This window comes from Mirounga leonina, unplaced genomic scaffold, assembly GCF_011800145.1.
Source record: "Mirounga leonina isolate KUSES-001 unplaced genomic scaffold, KU_Mleo_1.0 Mir_91, whole genome shotgun sequence".
Taxonomy (NCBI): domain Eukaryota; kingdom Metazoa; phylum Chordata; class Mammalia; order Carnivora; family Phocidae; genus Mirounga; species Mirounga leonina.
This window is the reverse complement of record NW_023270839.1, coordinates 45,443,876-45,460,452: the sequence shown is the minus strand read 5'-3', so window position 1 is coordinate 45,460,452 and position 16,577 is coordinate 45,443,876. Positions and strand designations below refer to the sequence as shown.

General features: G+C 43.8%; 1 protein-coding gene across 1 annotated transcript in view; it reads right to left on the bottom strand.

Annotated features, from left to right (window-relative positions):
- Positions 1-2,774: 2,774 nt before the first annotated feature.
- THSD4 (thrombospondin type 1 domain containing 4) overlaps positions 2,775-16,577 on the bottom strand; it is a 574,978-nt gene continuing 561,175 nt past the window's right edge. Inside the window, exons 17-19 of the mRNA XM_034994843.1 lie at positions 13,068-13,247; positions 8,595-8,739; positions 2,775-4,410 (exon numbers count right to left, since the gene is read on the bottom strand). Coding sequence (XP_034850734.1) covers positions 4,268-4,410; positions 8,595-8,739; positions 13,068-13,247 — 468 coding nt within the window. The 3' untranslated portion in view covers positions 2,775-4,267. The remainder of the gene's footprint in view (positions 4,411-8,594; positions 8,740-13,067; positions 13,248-16,577) is intronic.

Genomic DNA, 16,577 nt, shown 5'->3' with positions numbered 1-16,577 from the left:
ATTTGTATAGTTTTGTTTTTGTTTTTGTTTTAATTCCAAAGGTAGACGCATGTTGCTTCCTGGTGAATTCCTAAGATCCAGGTTTTGGTCTAGTCTCCCTGATCTCTTTGGATCCTGAACCTGTCACTGTCACCACTTTCATGTCATCCACTACTTTCATCAGTAAGGTGTCCAACTTCCCATCAGAGCCACAGTAAAGACGTTTTATATGGTAAGTGTCAGATGTTGGCCTCCAGCTGCCAGGCTGAGATAGGTTCTTCCAGGTTTGATTTTTCAGCCTGTTTTAAGGAAAGCCATGTTTCTTTTTTGCCACTTATATTTATGCCTTCTACATTAGGAAATCAATATGCAAATTCTAAAATGGCTGTCTTAAACACGAGAGAGAACCAAGAAGGTTTAAGAAGGTACTAGTATTATCTGGATTTCTCTCTGCCTGCAGATGCACCGTTAATGTACTCAGAGGACTCCCGGCTCCATCTAGTGGCCAGGGTTACAAGCTTTCTTTACTGTGTCTTAGGCTATTCCCTTCCTCTGGGGGAATATGCGAGTCCCAGCGAGGGTGGGAGGCTGGAGCGCACTGAATGACCTTTGCCTGGGCTGCAAGGGGCACACTTTCTTTTTCCAATAAGCGAAAGTAGAACAGCCAGCTCTTTCTGTTGGAGCTTTGTTGACTTTTGTGAAAAAACAGGTAACACCTTCAGTTCATCTAATTTTTAAACCCAGAGCAGGCAATGAGGCAATCCAGGACACAGAAAAAAGAAAAACAGCATTAAAATGTAACTTTCAACTCTGCAAGTGGCCTGTTAAGGGAACATGGAGGGGGGTTGAGAAGGAGGTGGCAGATCATGACAAAGAAAGGGTGAGATAAGGGGGTGCCAAGGAAGGGAGAAAGAGGCATCTCTGTGGAGAGAGTTGTCAGAAGGTGAGCTTTCCTCCAACCCTCTCCAGGAACTTTACCACTGGAAACACTGAGGGACCTTCTCAGAAGTGTTGTGTGAAGGACAAAGGCATTTAGATGTTGGCATAAGAAACCAGGAAATTAGCAAAAACTGGATTTTGAAGACAAATAAGTCATTAAAACACCTGTCCTAGTAATTTATAACCTTTCCAGAGATGAATGGATTCCAAGAACAGCTCAACTATTTGTTGGAAGAGAAAAAAGACCCTTAGTTTGGGTACTTTTCCCCACTAAAGACGCGGCACTAGCCCTTTTGCTCTGATTCAGTTCTGCCATTGGCAGGCTGGCCATTCTCATGGGAAGATCCCTGTCCTTTTTAAACAACTGTTAGGTAATATTTGGGGGCCACAGGACACCAAAGAGATGTCAAAGAGGCCAAGCCAGTATTGAGCCAGCCAGTCATGAGAATCCCGAGTTGGAAGGACCTAGGATGTTCACCTCCTGCCTGATGAAGAAACCCCCTTTAGGACAGAGCGTCACCCAGGAAGGGTGGCCCAGACCTCTACTGGGCAGGCTGGATGGCTTGAAGGTTTTCCCTCAGTGTGAGCTGAAATTTGTGTTTCTCTGCTCTCCCACCCACTGATCTTCGTCCCCCCTCTAGCACGTAAAGAAAGCTTCCTCCAAGGAATCCTTCAAATGTGGCAACGCTTCTATTGTGACAAAAAGCAAAAGTAGGTGGTGAGAGGGAGAGGGCACAGGGCAGAAACCAGCCGTTTGGCTTCTCTGGTCTTTTTTTTTTTTGCTTGGTGGGCATGGGAATGCGGGTCTCTGCCGGCTGCCATATTGCACAAGTGACCCTGTGTACAAAGAAGTAGAGATGGTTGTACTTTTGCAGAACGGTGGCTGGGCTCTCCAAGAAGAGAAGAACGAGTAAGGGACAGGAGGAGCTAGGTAGGGAGAGATAGGTAGTGGGCTACGGAATCAGGCTCACAGAAATCCCCAAAATGCAGAGGTGTAAGGAAACCAGAGATAAGGGAACACACCAGACTGCCCTGCCCTGGGTGTCCGGGGTGGGGGTGGGGGCTCTTTTTTTATGACAGTCACCTGTGACCAACGAAGAATAACCAGACCCTAAACAAGAAGTAAGCCATTAAAGATGTTATCACTAAGTCCTTACGCAAACCAAGACGTCTCAAGAATGATAAGGCCACAAGCTCCCTGGTCAGTTTTAAACAAAAGACCGTCAGTGGAGGCCCACGTTGACAACCCTGGCGGGACCCCTCTCACTCACAGAGCTTTATCTGTATCCTTGCTTAATAGAACTCTATCGCTTTACTCACTCCCCTTTGTCTGAGAGATTCATTCTTCGACTCCGTGAGACAAGAACCTAGCTCTCCAGCTTCAAGAGCACCCATGGAAAGGCCAGATAGAATTTCTGAAAGCCCAAGGGTAGCGAGGACCGAACACAGCGGGTCAGATCGGGCTGGAGCTACTCCTTCCAAAAGCTTCAAGTGATCACCAAATTGAACGACGTGGGTTTGAACTGCATGGGTCCACTTATACAGAGATTTTTTTTTCTTGCACTGTAAATGTATTTTCTTTTCCTTGTGATTTTCTTAATGACATTTTCTTTTCTCTAGCTTACTTTATTGTAAGAATATAGTATATAATGCATATGATATATAAAAATATGTGTTGATTGATTATGTCCTTGGTAAGGCTTCCAGTCAATAGCAGGCTGTTAGGACCTTTTTGGGGAGTCAAAAGTTATACATGGATTTTCAACTCTGCAGGGGGTGGTTGGCACCCTGAACCCCCACATTGCTCAGGGGTCAACTGTCTGTATATATATGTGTGTGCGTGCGTGTGTGTATACCTTTCAATACGCACTGCATCCCCCTTGCAGCCTGAGGCCTCTGGAAATGCAGAGTTAGGTGAAGGGCACTGGGGACGACCCAGCCGCTGTGGCTGTCACTGAAGGAGCCCATGGCCCCCCTCTCTCTCTCCCTGGCTAGTGGCATGAATGCAGATCTTAGTGCTCGAGTCTGGGATGGTGGGATATAGGTTGTGAGTCGTAGTGGGAGGGAGGGATGAGAAATCACAAACAAATCCATAAATCATACTGGAAAAACCAAAGGAAGACTCTTTCTAATATAAACACAGGTTTTATGCTGAGACCGGTTGGTTAGACATTCCACCGGGTGAGGTGTGGTGACCAGCCCAGGGTAGGTGGCTACGGACGTGGGAGAGCCCAGGGCACAGACTCGAGAGGCACCATGGCTGGAGAACTCCTGGTGTGCAGTTCCCTGGGGGGCACATATCCCCTTGGGAACGGAATCAGAATTTCAGGCATCACCTTGCTACCCCAGTGGCTTCCTTGTGTCAGGGGTAATTCCATTAAGGATGGGGTTTAACAAAACCTGCACAGAGTCCTGTAACCAGGATCTGGGACCTTGTCGGGGAAGAGATAAACAGAAAGAGATGTGGGAAATAACTGAGTGCCGCGGATGCTGTCTTGACCTCTGGCCAGAGGAAAGACTTCTAGAGCTGGGCTTTGATTGCTGAGTGGGAAATTTCTCAGTCGCTTGGTCTGAAATGAAGCTGCATCTTGTAGACCTAAGGCTTCCAGGCAGGCGAGCTGTGTGGTCGGACTCAACCCTGCCACGGAACAGCTGAATATACCCGGCAGGTCAATTCCTTAAGTTGAGTCTCAGTTGCCTTGTCAGTAAAATGGGGATAATGATTCAGTCCCTGCCTCCCATTCCGGGACTTTGTGCGCCGCCACTGATCTAGTATCTGTGAATACACCTGCGAAATAATCACGCCCTCTTTGACAGGAGATATTTGTGTCACGAGGCAGGAAAAAGCCTCATGTCTTTGAGTGTATGCAAATAGGCACCACGGGCTGAGACAACAGTGGGAAGCAGGTGTCTCAGCAAGGCTTAGTGGGGCTCTGGGGTGGGAGCCACCTCTTCCGACTCTCCGAGGGACCCCGGTATTGAAAAGGCCAGAAGCACCATGGACAAGGCAGCCGCGCATGAGGGCCCCACTCGCTGACTTAGAAAGTGCTAGCACGGGAGCTGACGGAGAGCTACGAGCACCCCCCTCCCCACCGCTTGGCTTTCAGAGAGCACCTCACCAGGCGCCAGGGCTCCCAAGGAGGGATCATGGGTTTATGGCGATGCTAAAGGACGACGTGGCTTGGCTCCGGGGCACCACGGGGACGCTTCCCCGAAGGCGGGGGTGGTGACTACGCCGGCTGGCAGCACGGGGGGAGGGGGAAGGGGGGAGCCCCCGGCGGAGCAGCGGCCGGCCAGCCCCCCTGCTCCCCGCCTCCCGGACCTGCCTTCCTGCTGCAGCGCGGGGGTGTTATCTGCTGCCCAGGAAGCCCGCGTGCCTGCTGGCCCCGCGAGTGCAGGACGCGCAGCAGGCGGTCTTGTAGTAATTGTAGACGCAGAGTCGCGCCTGCACCACCACGTTGCAGTTGTAGTACCTGTCCTTGCAGTTTTCATCTGCAGCAACAGAGAACAGAAAAGACTCTCTGAGCACAGAGCCAGGCGGGACCAGCGGGAGGAGAAAGGGCGCGAGACATGGCTTTCCATCCTGGTCCTGCTTTAATACCTACGGGAGGTGTAGGGTGGGCCAAGAGCTTCCGTTCTTCTTCTTTTCTTTTAAACATGGTAACAGAGTTAGGTAGAGAGAATATAATTCAGTGGACTGTGGTCTCGCTGCTCACCGACATACACAATTCCCAGAGTTCACTCCATGACCACCTCCCCCTTTCTCCTCATTCCTGAGGAATCAAGCCCCACACGTGGTGTTTAGTATCCCCAATCCTGTCTTTATACTTGAACTGGAAATGCTGGTACCCTAATCACTATGTGGCATTTCAGCTTCAAAAAAAAAAAAAAAAAAGAAAAGAAATGATGCAGATCGTATATATTCCTTGGCAACTTGCTCAACGTCGACTTTGTGTGATTCGTTCATGTTTAACGAATGCTCGAGGGAGTTCATTTTCATTACTGAATAGTGTTCCATCGTACATTCTACAACCTATTGATCCATTTTCTACTGACAGTTTTCAATTTTTTACGACTGCAAACTTTGCCCCTTTAAACAGCTGTTACGCATGCTCTCTCTGGGTCTTGCTGGGTCATAAGGTATCTGCAAATCTACTGGCTCTCATCAGATTGCTCTCCCAAGTGGGTGCAACAATTTATCCTTTTGTCAGTTGTGCAGAATGCTTTTGCTTTCTTTTGCTTATGCTGCGTGTTTTATTTTTTTGCTGATCTGGTGGATGTGACCTTACCCCCAAAGGAGGTTGAACAGATCATCATATTATTTGCCATTTGAGTTTCCTTTTCTATGAATTGCTTTTCCTATCTTTTGACCACTTGCTAATTTAGTTAACTTAAAACAAATGAGTCATGGAAATTCTTGACATACAATGGATCCTGATCCTTTATTCATTAGATGTGTTACAAATATCTTCTCCACGCCTGTGGCTTTTCTCATCACTTTGCTGCAGTGTTATTTGTTAAAAAGATAGTATTTTTAATATAACAGATGTTATAATATTTTCATTTGTGGTTTGGTATTTGTGTTTCTCATTTACAAAATCCTTCCCTACACTGATATATATATTTCCCCATATTCTCTTCTAAGAGTTAAAAAAATTTCTCCTCACATTTATAATTCACCTGGAATTGATGTGCGTGTGTGTGGTGACAAGTAGGAATTCAATTTGTTTTTTTCCTATATGGATAAACAATCGTCTCATCACCATGCACTGAATGTTCATGTTTCCTCCCCGGATTCATAATGTTAACCTTGACCATGTATCATGCACCATAACATGCTCAGATTTATTTTTGGGCACTCTATTCTGCACTCATTTGTTTGTCTATCCTTGTGCAGTATGTCTTCATACATGGTAAGATACATTTCCCAACATTGTTCCCAACATCCTTCCTCCAAAATTACCTTGGCTATTATTGGGTCTCTGCTGTAAACTTTAGACACAGTCTGTCTGATTTTCTATGAAAAGCCCTGTCTAGATTTTGATTAACATTGCTTGAATTTATAGATTAACTTGGAAAATAACTGACATAATTTTAGCTGCTTGCTTTTTGATATTACAAATATATTGAATACATTTATGTATCATAACATACAGTTTTACCACATTCTTTTGAAGATGTCAGTTCTATCCTGTGTACAGTAACATAATTAACCATTTCCTTCTACTGGTAGAAATATAATTGCTTCTAATTTTTATGAGTTACAAGAAATTCTACAATTCCTTCATTTATTAATTCTACACAATTTACTGAGCCTTATTCTTCGTGTATATGTATATCTGTACAATTTTGAGAGTCTATCTTTATCATTTTTTAAATTTATTTGACACAGGGAGAGAGACTGCGAAAGAGGAAACACAAGCAGGGGGAGTGGGAGAGGGAGAAGCAAGCTCCCAGCTGAGCAGGGAGCCCGATGCGGGGCTCGATCCCAGGACCCTGGGATCATGACCTGAGCAGAAGGCAGACGCTTAACGACTGCGCCACCCAGGAGCCTATCTTCAGTATACATTTCTAGAAGTGGAGTTACTGAGTCAAAGATATCACATACTTTACATATTGAGCGATATTGCCAAAGTTCTCTGAAAAGATTACGCTCAGTTACAAGCAGGAGCTTGTACTACTTCTCTCACTATTTCTTCCTCCTGGCTCCCCGCTGGACATTTTCTTCTTATATTGGTTGTATCACATTCCAATAAGGTATGTTTCACATTTTTCGCACAATTGTTGCTCATTGTCCCTCTCTTTTCCTTTCTTCTTCTCTTCCAACTTGGGTTACGATGTCTGTGATGGCTAATTTTATGTGTCAAATGTATGGGTGATGGGGAGCCCAGATGAGACATGATTTCTGGGTGTGTCTGGGAGGGTGTTTCTGAATGGGGTCAGCATTTTAATTGATGGGCCCAGTAAAGCAGGTGGCCCTCCCCAGTGGAGATGGGACTCACTCACTGAGGGCCTGAATAGAACATCAAACAGAGGAAGGAGGAATTTGTCCCTTTCCTGCCTCACTGCTTGAGCTGGACATTTCATGTCATCTTCTCCTGCCCTTGGGCCAGAATTTATACCATCAGCTCCCCTGGTTCTCAGGCCTTCAAGACTCAGATTGAATTACACCAGCAGCTTTCTTGAGTCTCCAGCTTGTGACTGGTAGGTTGTGGGACTTCTACGCTTCTACGTTCACGTGAACCAGTTTGTCATAATGAATTTTTTTCTATCATCTATCTATCTATCTATCTATCTATCTATCTATCTATCTATCTATCATCTATCATCATCTATGTATTATCTATCTATCTATCTATCTATCTACTCATCCATCCACCCATCTATACTATTGGTTCTGGCTCTCTAGAGAACCTTGACTATTACAATGTCCTTAACAGGAGAAAACTTTTTAATTTATTATGTTATGTTTTTACATTCAGCAATAAGGTCTCTGAGTTTTGTGTCTAGCTTATGAAGGCTTAACCAACCCCAAGAATATCTATCTTTTCTGGTATTTCTACATTGTGTTTTCTATGCAAAGGTCTCTAATCCTTTAGGCATTTATGTATATATGGCATAAAGCAAGATGTAAAATGTTTTGCTTTGTTTTTTTCAAATGGATCTTTGATTATCTGAATGCAATGGAAGTCTCTCCTCTCCCCACTTCCTTAACATTAGGTCTTTATTGGGTGCCTAGGTGGCTCAGTCAGTTAAGCGTCTGCCTTCAGCTCAGGTCATGATCCCAGGGTCCTGGGATTGAGCCCAGCATCGGGCTCCCTGCTCAGCGGGGAGCCTGCTTCTCTCTCCCTCTTCCACTCCTGCCTGCTCATGTGCTCTCTCTTGCTCTCGCTCTCTCTCAAATAAATAAAGTCTTAAAAAAAATTAGGCCTTTATCATACTTCACTTCCCTCATATCGGAATTCTGTATTATAACACCCATAACCCTGTCTCTTCCTGACTCAGCATATAGTTTTAATTTCTGTGTTTTATAATGTGTTCAAGTATATGATAAGGCAATATATTTGAGGATATTATATGTTGAACCTCATGAACCTTCTTTTATCCTCTTTACAGATTTTTTTAAAAAGATTTTATTTTTTAAGTAATCTCTACACCCAAAGTGGGGCTTGAAATCATGACCTTAAGATCAAGAATCTCATGCTCCACAGACTGAGCCAGCCAGGCGACCCCTCTTTACAGTACTGAGTGTTCCCATTCAGGAATAGTTAGTCTCTCTATCCATTCACATTTCTTATTATGTTCTATATCAAGGTTTTCTTATTTTTAATTATTAACCGCTTTTTTCTAAATAGGCTTAGACCTTTCTTATTAATTTTCTTCCTTCCACTGTTTTGCACCTACAATTAAAAGTTGAAATCTCACTCCTTTGACCTTAAAGATAATGGAACCAAATCTCTGAAATCATTACCATTTTAGTCAATTTGCATTTAAGTTTGGAGGGTGGCTTGGATCACCACCCAAGCTATGGACAGTCATCTTAAACTATGAAACTTATCATACTGAAAGTGTTTTGACCCCCTGAGCCCCACAACTGTGGGCTTGGCATTTTCATACGAGGGAACTTGCTGGGGTTTAAGAAGGGTTTGTTTTCTGAGATAGGAATCCCTACTTACCAACTTCAGGGACACAGTCCTGAGGGTTACAAGATTCTTTCTCTTCTGGTTTCAACTGAGGGTCACAGAGATTGCTTAGGGTCATGTCATCTGACAGGCAGCGCACTTCGCGGACCCGGAAGCCGCCCTGGCAGCTCTTGGAACACTGCATGGTGACAAAAAGAGAGGGGTAGGTTTTTGGCCGTCCATTAGCTCAGCACACTGGAAGGGCAGATACTGGAAAATTTCAAACATCTTCGAAAGGAGACTAAACACTAAAACAAACTCCCATGCATCAACCAGCATCAACAACGATCAACTCACGGCCAACTGTGTCCCATCTGTACCCCACCCATGTCTACTCCACTTCTATTTTGAGGCAAATCTAGACATCAGTTCTTCTATAATATTTCAGTTTGTAGCTCTAAAAGACAAAACTCTTAAAAAGTTACCACAATTGTATTATTACACCTAGAAATTAACATGTCCTTATCTTCAAAAATATATTCAGAGTTCCCATTTCCACTTCTCTTGTGAATCTCAAGTTTTTAATACCTTTTTTTTCTTTTTGAATCAGGATCCACAACAGGCCCGCACATTGCAGTTGACCGACAGGCCTTTTAGGACTCTTTTTTTTTTTTTTTTAATATTTTATTTATTTATTTGACAGACAGAGAGAGAGAGCACAACCAGGGGAAGTGGCAGGCAGAGGGAGAAGCAGGCTTCCTGCTGAGCAGGGAGCCCGACGTGAGGCTCGATCCCCAGGACCCTGGGATCACAACCAGAGCCGAAGGCAGACGCTTAACTGACTGAGCCACCCAGGCGCTCCTAGGACTCTTTTTAATCCACAGGTTCGCCCCCATTGCCTTTTATCCCCATTGTACTTTATTATCTAGAGGAAAGGAGTCATTTGTCCTGTAGAGTTTCCCATAGTCAGGATTTTGCGGACTGCATCTACATCGTTACAGTTTAACATCTTTCTCTGTCCTCTGCATTTCCTGTAAATTGGAAGTTGGGTATAGAAGAGGCCCTAATGGGTGCAGGTTTATTTGTTTTTGTGGTGAGACTGCTTCATTGGATGTGTGTGGTTGTCTCTGTTTGGGGATGTCAGCAGCCACGGATGTGCCATGTCCAGATCTATTAATCCACTGTGGTTGAAGAATGGTGGTAAAACTCTATCATCTCTTCTTCTTTTATTAGCTAGGAAACGAAAATAATCCCTGCCCCATGCCTACCTAGATTTGCTCTTTGGTACACCCAGTGGTACAGCTTGTTTAGGAAAGACGGGGTAAATGCTTGATTACTTTCCTTTATGTATCAGTCTTCAGAATAATGAGATGGTTTCCCTAATGGTGGATCCTCCAATTAGTTTTTTTTTTTATTATTATACACTGATTATAAATGGATGGGTTTAAATACATATGATGTATTTCATTCAATCTATGGCAATTAATATCTTTACTGATGTTCACTGATGTCTCCTCAGTGGCTAGTCTGAGCCCTCAAAACTTGGTTCTTGAGTCCTTCAGGCATGAACTCAATTGTCTTTGAGAACTTCCTTGCCATCTGGGATAAAAAGATATTCTAATCTAATTTGTACGTATACAGTCCCAAACCTGGAATCAGCTGTTCTCTAAGAATTCCTGGTTGCTTTTGGTGGAGAGTGGTATTCTGAAACCACACTTTGGCTGATAGGCACGCCTTTTGCTACTGGGTTGGCCACTGTTTCTAGGCTCTTTCAATGGGTAAATGGGTAAAACTGGGAAAGAACTTTTTTTTAAGATATTTTGTGAGTTCATACTGATGTTTCTGATTCAAATTTGGGAAAACAGGATTTTCATTTAAACCTCTTCCATCTCACGTGTATCTCCATTCTCCTGAGTTGAGAATCCTGTTTCCCAAGGATCCTGGGAAAGACAGAAAGCTACTACCATATTGTCAATACGGTATCATACATGTTATCATAAGGTAAATTACTTGTTTACTTTAGCACTCACTATCCACTCAACTATCTCAGATTACGGTACAACACTCTCACTAAAAATACGGTCATTGCAAACAGTGTCAACATTTTCTAATTCTCTTGGTCCTCAAGGATAGACAGTCAAATTACTGTTTTTGTTTGTTTTCCACTGGGTGTGGAGCTCAGCATGGGGATTGAACTCACGACCCTGAGACTAAGACCTGAACTGAGATCAAGAGTCGGATGCCTAACCAACTGAGCCAGCCAGGCGCCCCAAATTACTGTTTTATTTCATTTTATTTTTTTTTTAAAGATTTTATTTATTTATTTGAGACAGAATGAGAGAGAGAGAGCTCATGAGAGGGGGGAGGGTCAGAGGGAGAAGCAGGCTCCCCGCTGAGCAGGGAGCCCGATGTGGGACTCGATCCCGGGACTCCAGGATCATGACCTGAGCCGAAGGCAGTCGCTTAACCGACTGAGCCACCCAGGAGCCCCCAAATTACTATTTTAAAGCCACCTGCAATAGTGCTGATGCTGCCAACTGGATACATATTTAGGTTGAATTGTTTCATTATATTTTCCATTTTTGGGGATTCCTTTGTTCAAATCTAATTTTGTTTTAGGATTGTCTAAATATCAGTTTACTCAAATTTATAAAACAAGGCATATTCAAAGATATCTCTCTTCCTTCACTGTCTTTGCTGTTATCATAACCATTTATTTCATATTTGTTTCAGTTTACTTGTTTTTAATTTACATACAGAAAAAGTCACTTTTTGTGGTGGCGCACAGTTCTGTGAGTTTTGACAAATTCATAGAGTCGTGTATTTCCTGCTGCAAATAAGATCCAAGAGTTTCATCAAACACAGCAGATCCTCTTGCCCTGCCCTTCTGTAGCAAGACTCATCCCACCCCATCCTCTGGCAATCACTGATGCGGTCTCTGTCCCTGTGGTTGTGTCTTTTTCAGAATATATAAAAGGAATCATACAATATGTAGCTCTTGGGGTCTTTCTTTCACTTAGCAAAGTGCATCTGAAGTTCAACCATGTCGGCTCGTTTGTTCTTGTTGCTGAGTACTCTTCTGTGGTTCGGGATGTACTGCTATTTGTTTATCTACTGGCCTGTGGAGGCACATCTGGGTTGTTTCCAGCCAGGTGTTTTGGGAGGTCATCTCCTCTGACTTGGCCTGATGAACTTGGCCCTTCTAGACCTTCCAAACCAAAGGGCAAAATAACACAGTGATCTGTTCTTGCATTCTCAAAGGCCGTGGCCAATATCAAAACAATTGAATTCCATTTCCCAGAAGTTGACAAAACACCTTTCAAACTCAACACCTGCTTTGTTCCCATTTGCCTCTGAGGTGTGGTTTACCCGTGCCCAAAGTCTGTTATCACTGGAGTAGACATACACTATTGGGAAACAGAATTCTCAGCTTTCATACATATATTTCATAAGCAAAATCCCTTTTATCACCTTTGCATGATTCTGAGAAAGGCTCTGGCCTCTACTCTGGCTTCCCCTACAGGCTCTGCTTGATGATCTTCAGTGACAAAAGGCAGAACGAACCTCCGCCAACCCCTCATGTGTCTAAGGCATGGTCACCAGCAATGATGCCTTAGGCAGTTTTCTGTCTTAGGAAGGTTTTTGAAAAAAAAATTGTTTTTATCCCTATTTTCATCCTTTCCCATTTTGTTCCTTAATCATCAACTTCTGTATTAACTCTTTCTCTCTCTGTCTCTTCATTTACACACTACCCTCCCTCCTCACAGAAAGGATTTGAGAGGTCTTAAGAAATACTTAATGGTTTACAAGATTTAAGGAAAAAAAGGTAAGAAGACTGGAGCAAAAAAGAAGATAAAAGTAGGAAAGAGAGAGAAAAGCTGGGGGCACATTAACATACAAAATCCACTCTGTGAGGTCTGATAAACTCTCTCTTAGAGATGGACCACAATTTTGGTTCTGAGTTTCCAAGCGGCCAATTCAAAGAGAAAAATAGGATCAATCTCATCATCTACAAATCCATAATGTCTACAGGATGAGGAAAAAAGTACACACACACACAGAGGTTCCTGAGGCTTGACAGAAATTCCTTCAGTGAGTTTTACAATGAGATCACTGCACCATGTAGTATCCTCAAGAGCATCCTTGAACTCCTTCAGCCATTAATCTGCTGCAACAACATTTCTCAAAATGCAGTCCAAGGACACCTTTATCCAAGTCACCTAAAGAGTTTGTTCAAAATTCAAATTCCTCGGCTAGGGTGGACCCGGAATCCATCTTTTCAAACAAGATCCCAGTTGATTCTAATGCACACTGAGATTGAAAGTCACTGCTTTATGGCCTCTCCAGTTTAGAGATCAAGATGGTCCCAGTCTCTGGCTCCTCCCCAAGCAGGCTGCTTCCAGGGGTGCCCCCAAAGTGATAGTCTAGAGTAGGTCATTCTGGCACATAGTAGGCGGTCTGACTGTCTCTGGGAGGAAAGAAGAATGATGTACTAATGCAATCTCTGTCAAGAGCACCATGACTTACCATGCTCCATTCTGTGTTAAACCATTTGGCCCCGCAAGGCTTGAGGTGGCATGCTTGCTGGCTGGGGGGTCTCTCCAGGAAGGAACATTCATAGGGGTCCAGCACTTCAAAGGTGTCTGCATTCTTCCTAACACAAATCACCTCCCTCTGTTGCGTCCCACTCCCACACTCGATGGAACACTGGAGAAAAATCAGAGAAGGATGGGTGTCACATGCTGGAGAGGGGACAGGAACATCAAGGGATGTTTATGAGTGTTTTCTATCATCAATTCAGTTAGGACGAGCCCAGGGACACCTGGAAAATGTTACTGGGTAAGATGTAACAGGTGGATGGCAGTTTTCCCAAGAGCTCTGTGTCGGGAATGGAGCGTGGGTGCCCTGAGTTATCACAGCGCCAGGATGCTGGTCTCCGAGATCGTGGTGCCCTCTGTGTGAGATTGAAATGGTTTCTTTTAGGCCACTTCTTTAGACGCCCCCTCCCCCTGGCACACACAGAGGGACACATCAGCCTGTCAATTTGGTTGTTCCTGTCCAGTAGATTCTGACACTTCTCACTGCGAAACAATGAACTATCATTCTGGTTGATCTGCCGGTCTCAGCGGGTGGATACTGGAAATGACTTAGTCTCTCCAATCCCGCACACTTGTGGACGAGGGGCTACATTAAAATTCTTTGGGACACACAAAGCTGAGCAGATCCCAGACTGGGGACAATGTCCCCTAAGGTCAGCCCTCCCAACAGGTGGCCAGCAGGAAACCTCTGACTGCAGGGTCCAAGCCTCTCACTTCCCCCTTTGGTGGGAAGCTCGAGAGGGTAGTCACACAAAGAGGGCGGTCAGACAATTACACATGTTGGTATGTATTGTTAGTTTACAGAAACGTGATGTGTATAACTGCTCACAAATTATTCTCTTTCTATTACTTTGTAAAATGTTTCCTGTTCACGTCTGGTTTACTCTTAATACTTCCTGATTACAACATTTTAAAGCTGTGATCCATATACATCTTAAATAATCTACTTAATAACCTTAAATAATCTACTATCTTTATAAAAGCCTCTAACAATTTCTTTAGTTGAAACTCTTCATATTAGCTCTGCTGTCCGTATGCAGGAACGTAGTCAAATAAAAACAGTGAAAAAACCACACATACCTATAGAAGAAAAAGGCAAACCCCAAACCAATAGACTATGGTCTATTAGTCACATAGGACGTAATAAGCATCACCCTCAGCAATTTCCACTTGGTGCCCTTTTTTGGGGGGGGGGGGGGGAACATCTTCATAAGACATCCAGAGGACAAATCTTCTTGGTTTGTTTTTCTTATTTTCTTCCATGTGAGTTAATGACTGATTTGGAGTATATTCAGGTTTTTCTTTTCTTTCAAATTCTGTGGACAATGACAACACTGGAGGCAGGAGAGGGGTGACCAGTTACCAGGCAAAGGCCTGGCCTTCCCTGCAGGGGGAGTGAGATTGTGTGCTAAGGATCCAGGGGGCAGCAGTGGGGAGAACAGGAGACATGGAAACTAGTCCAGACATCGTCACTAAATAGCTCCGAGTCTTTGGCCAAGATATTGCACTTTCCCAGGTGCCCACTGTCTCGCTTGCAAAGTGGGGGTTTGGAAACCTGATCTGAAAGACCTCTGACTGCTCTGGGGGTCTGTGCCTGTACCGAGTGCTTGGTAGAATAGCAGATGACAAACCTTGACCAAAACTTGAAGCTACTTTCTGCTATTTTTATTTTTAAGATTTAATTTATTTATTTGACAGAGAGTGAGAGCAGGAATGGAAGCAGGGGGAGTGGGAGCAGGAGAGGGAGAAGCAGGCTTCCCACCGAGCAGGGAGCCCAGTGCGGGGCTTGATCCCAGGACCCTGGGATCATGACCTGAGCCAAAGGCAGACGCTTAATGACTGAGCCACCCAGGCGTCCCTATTTTCTGCTATTTTAACGAGGTCCTTAAGAGATTAGGCAGTTAAGGGAGAATGAGCACATATCTCAGCCTTCTACCCTAAATGCCCAGAAATGGCAGAATATGTGTGTTAGGAACAAGTGAATGGATGTGTGTGTGTGTGTGTGTGGAGGGGTATGTATGTATGCATGAAATAGCATTTGAAAACGGGAAAGGACACTCATCCTTGGTGGACCAGAAATTATGGGGAATATTTGAATGGTGAAAGGCAGATGGGATTAAGTTGAAGGAGCACATCATAGTTCAAAATGCATATAGAAGAGGATGCCCAGCAAAGAGGAAGCATTTCAAGAGCTTCAGGCGAGAAGGAATACGAGAAGCAGGAAGGAGGCCTCAGGATGGTGAGACAGTGATCAGCTAAGGCACTGACCAGGAACAGCAGGGCAGGGCTGACTGGCAGGGGAAAATGAAGGCATCTGCCCCTACTATCAAAGGGCAAAGTGAAGACACTTTTGGATATTTAAGCGTTCAGAAACTTACCACTCATGATCCTATTTGAAAGACTTACTGGGTAGTGGTCTCTGATAAAATGAAAAAGAACCAGGAAGAAGACACAACCAGGAAAGACACGAAGTAGAAGAGTTGGTAAGAGCTATTGTTAATAATGGATACAGGGGTTTTGGGGGATGATGTTCTGGATGTTCTGGAATTAGACAGCGGTGATGGTTGTACAGCTTTGTGAGTATACTAAACACCACTGCATTGTAAACTTTTAAAAGGGTGAATTTTTTTAGGGTATGTGAATTATATTTTAATTAAAAAAATAACCTTTGGAGGGGAGACAGCTATTTTTAAACCTGAATCAGTATTTTCTATAAAATTAATTAACATTAATATGGAGCTAGATCCAGATGATGTCAACATCTTTTTGGAGATATTGTGGATTGAGAAACTGGAGGTAAGCACATGGAGACTTAAGGCTTCTGTCTGCTTTTGGGGGAGGATGTGATTGCTGATAGCTTGACACAGAAACATGACAGTTTAAAACTGTGTGTTAAAAATTTGAGTGTTAGGACTAAATGAATAAAAGTAGGATTTATAACTTCCAAAATGTTAGAGGGGAAAGATGGAATTAAGGAAACCTGATCTGTGCACATGTGCAGAAAGGAAAGAAGAAACAGACCAAGAAAGCATGGCAATAACCTAAATAAAAAACACAAATTAAGATGGCAGGGAAAAGTCCAAGCATGTAAGTGATTACAATAAGTGTGAATGGTTAAAATTAAGAAACAGAGACTTGCAGATTGGGTAAAATTAAAGACAAAAATAGTCCTGCATACAAAAGACATATCTTAAAAAATACATAAAAATTGGGGGGCGGAGCAAGATGGCGGAGGAGTAGGAGACCTGGATTTCATCTCCTCTCAGGAATTCAGCTGGATAGGGATCAAACCATTCTGAACACCTACAAACTCAACAGGAGATCGAAGAAAAGAAGAGCAACAACTCTCTCATCAGAAAAGCGACCACTTTCTGGAAGGTAGGACGTGCGGAGAAGTGAATCCGAGGCGATATTCGGGAGGATAGACGGCGGGGGAGGG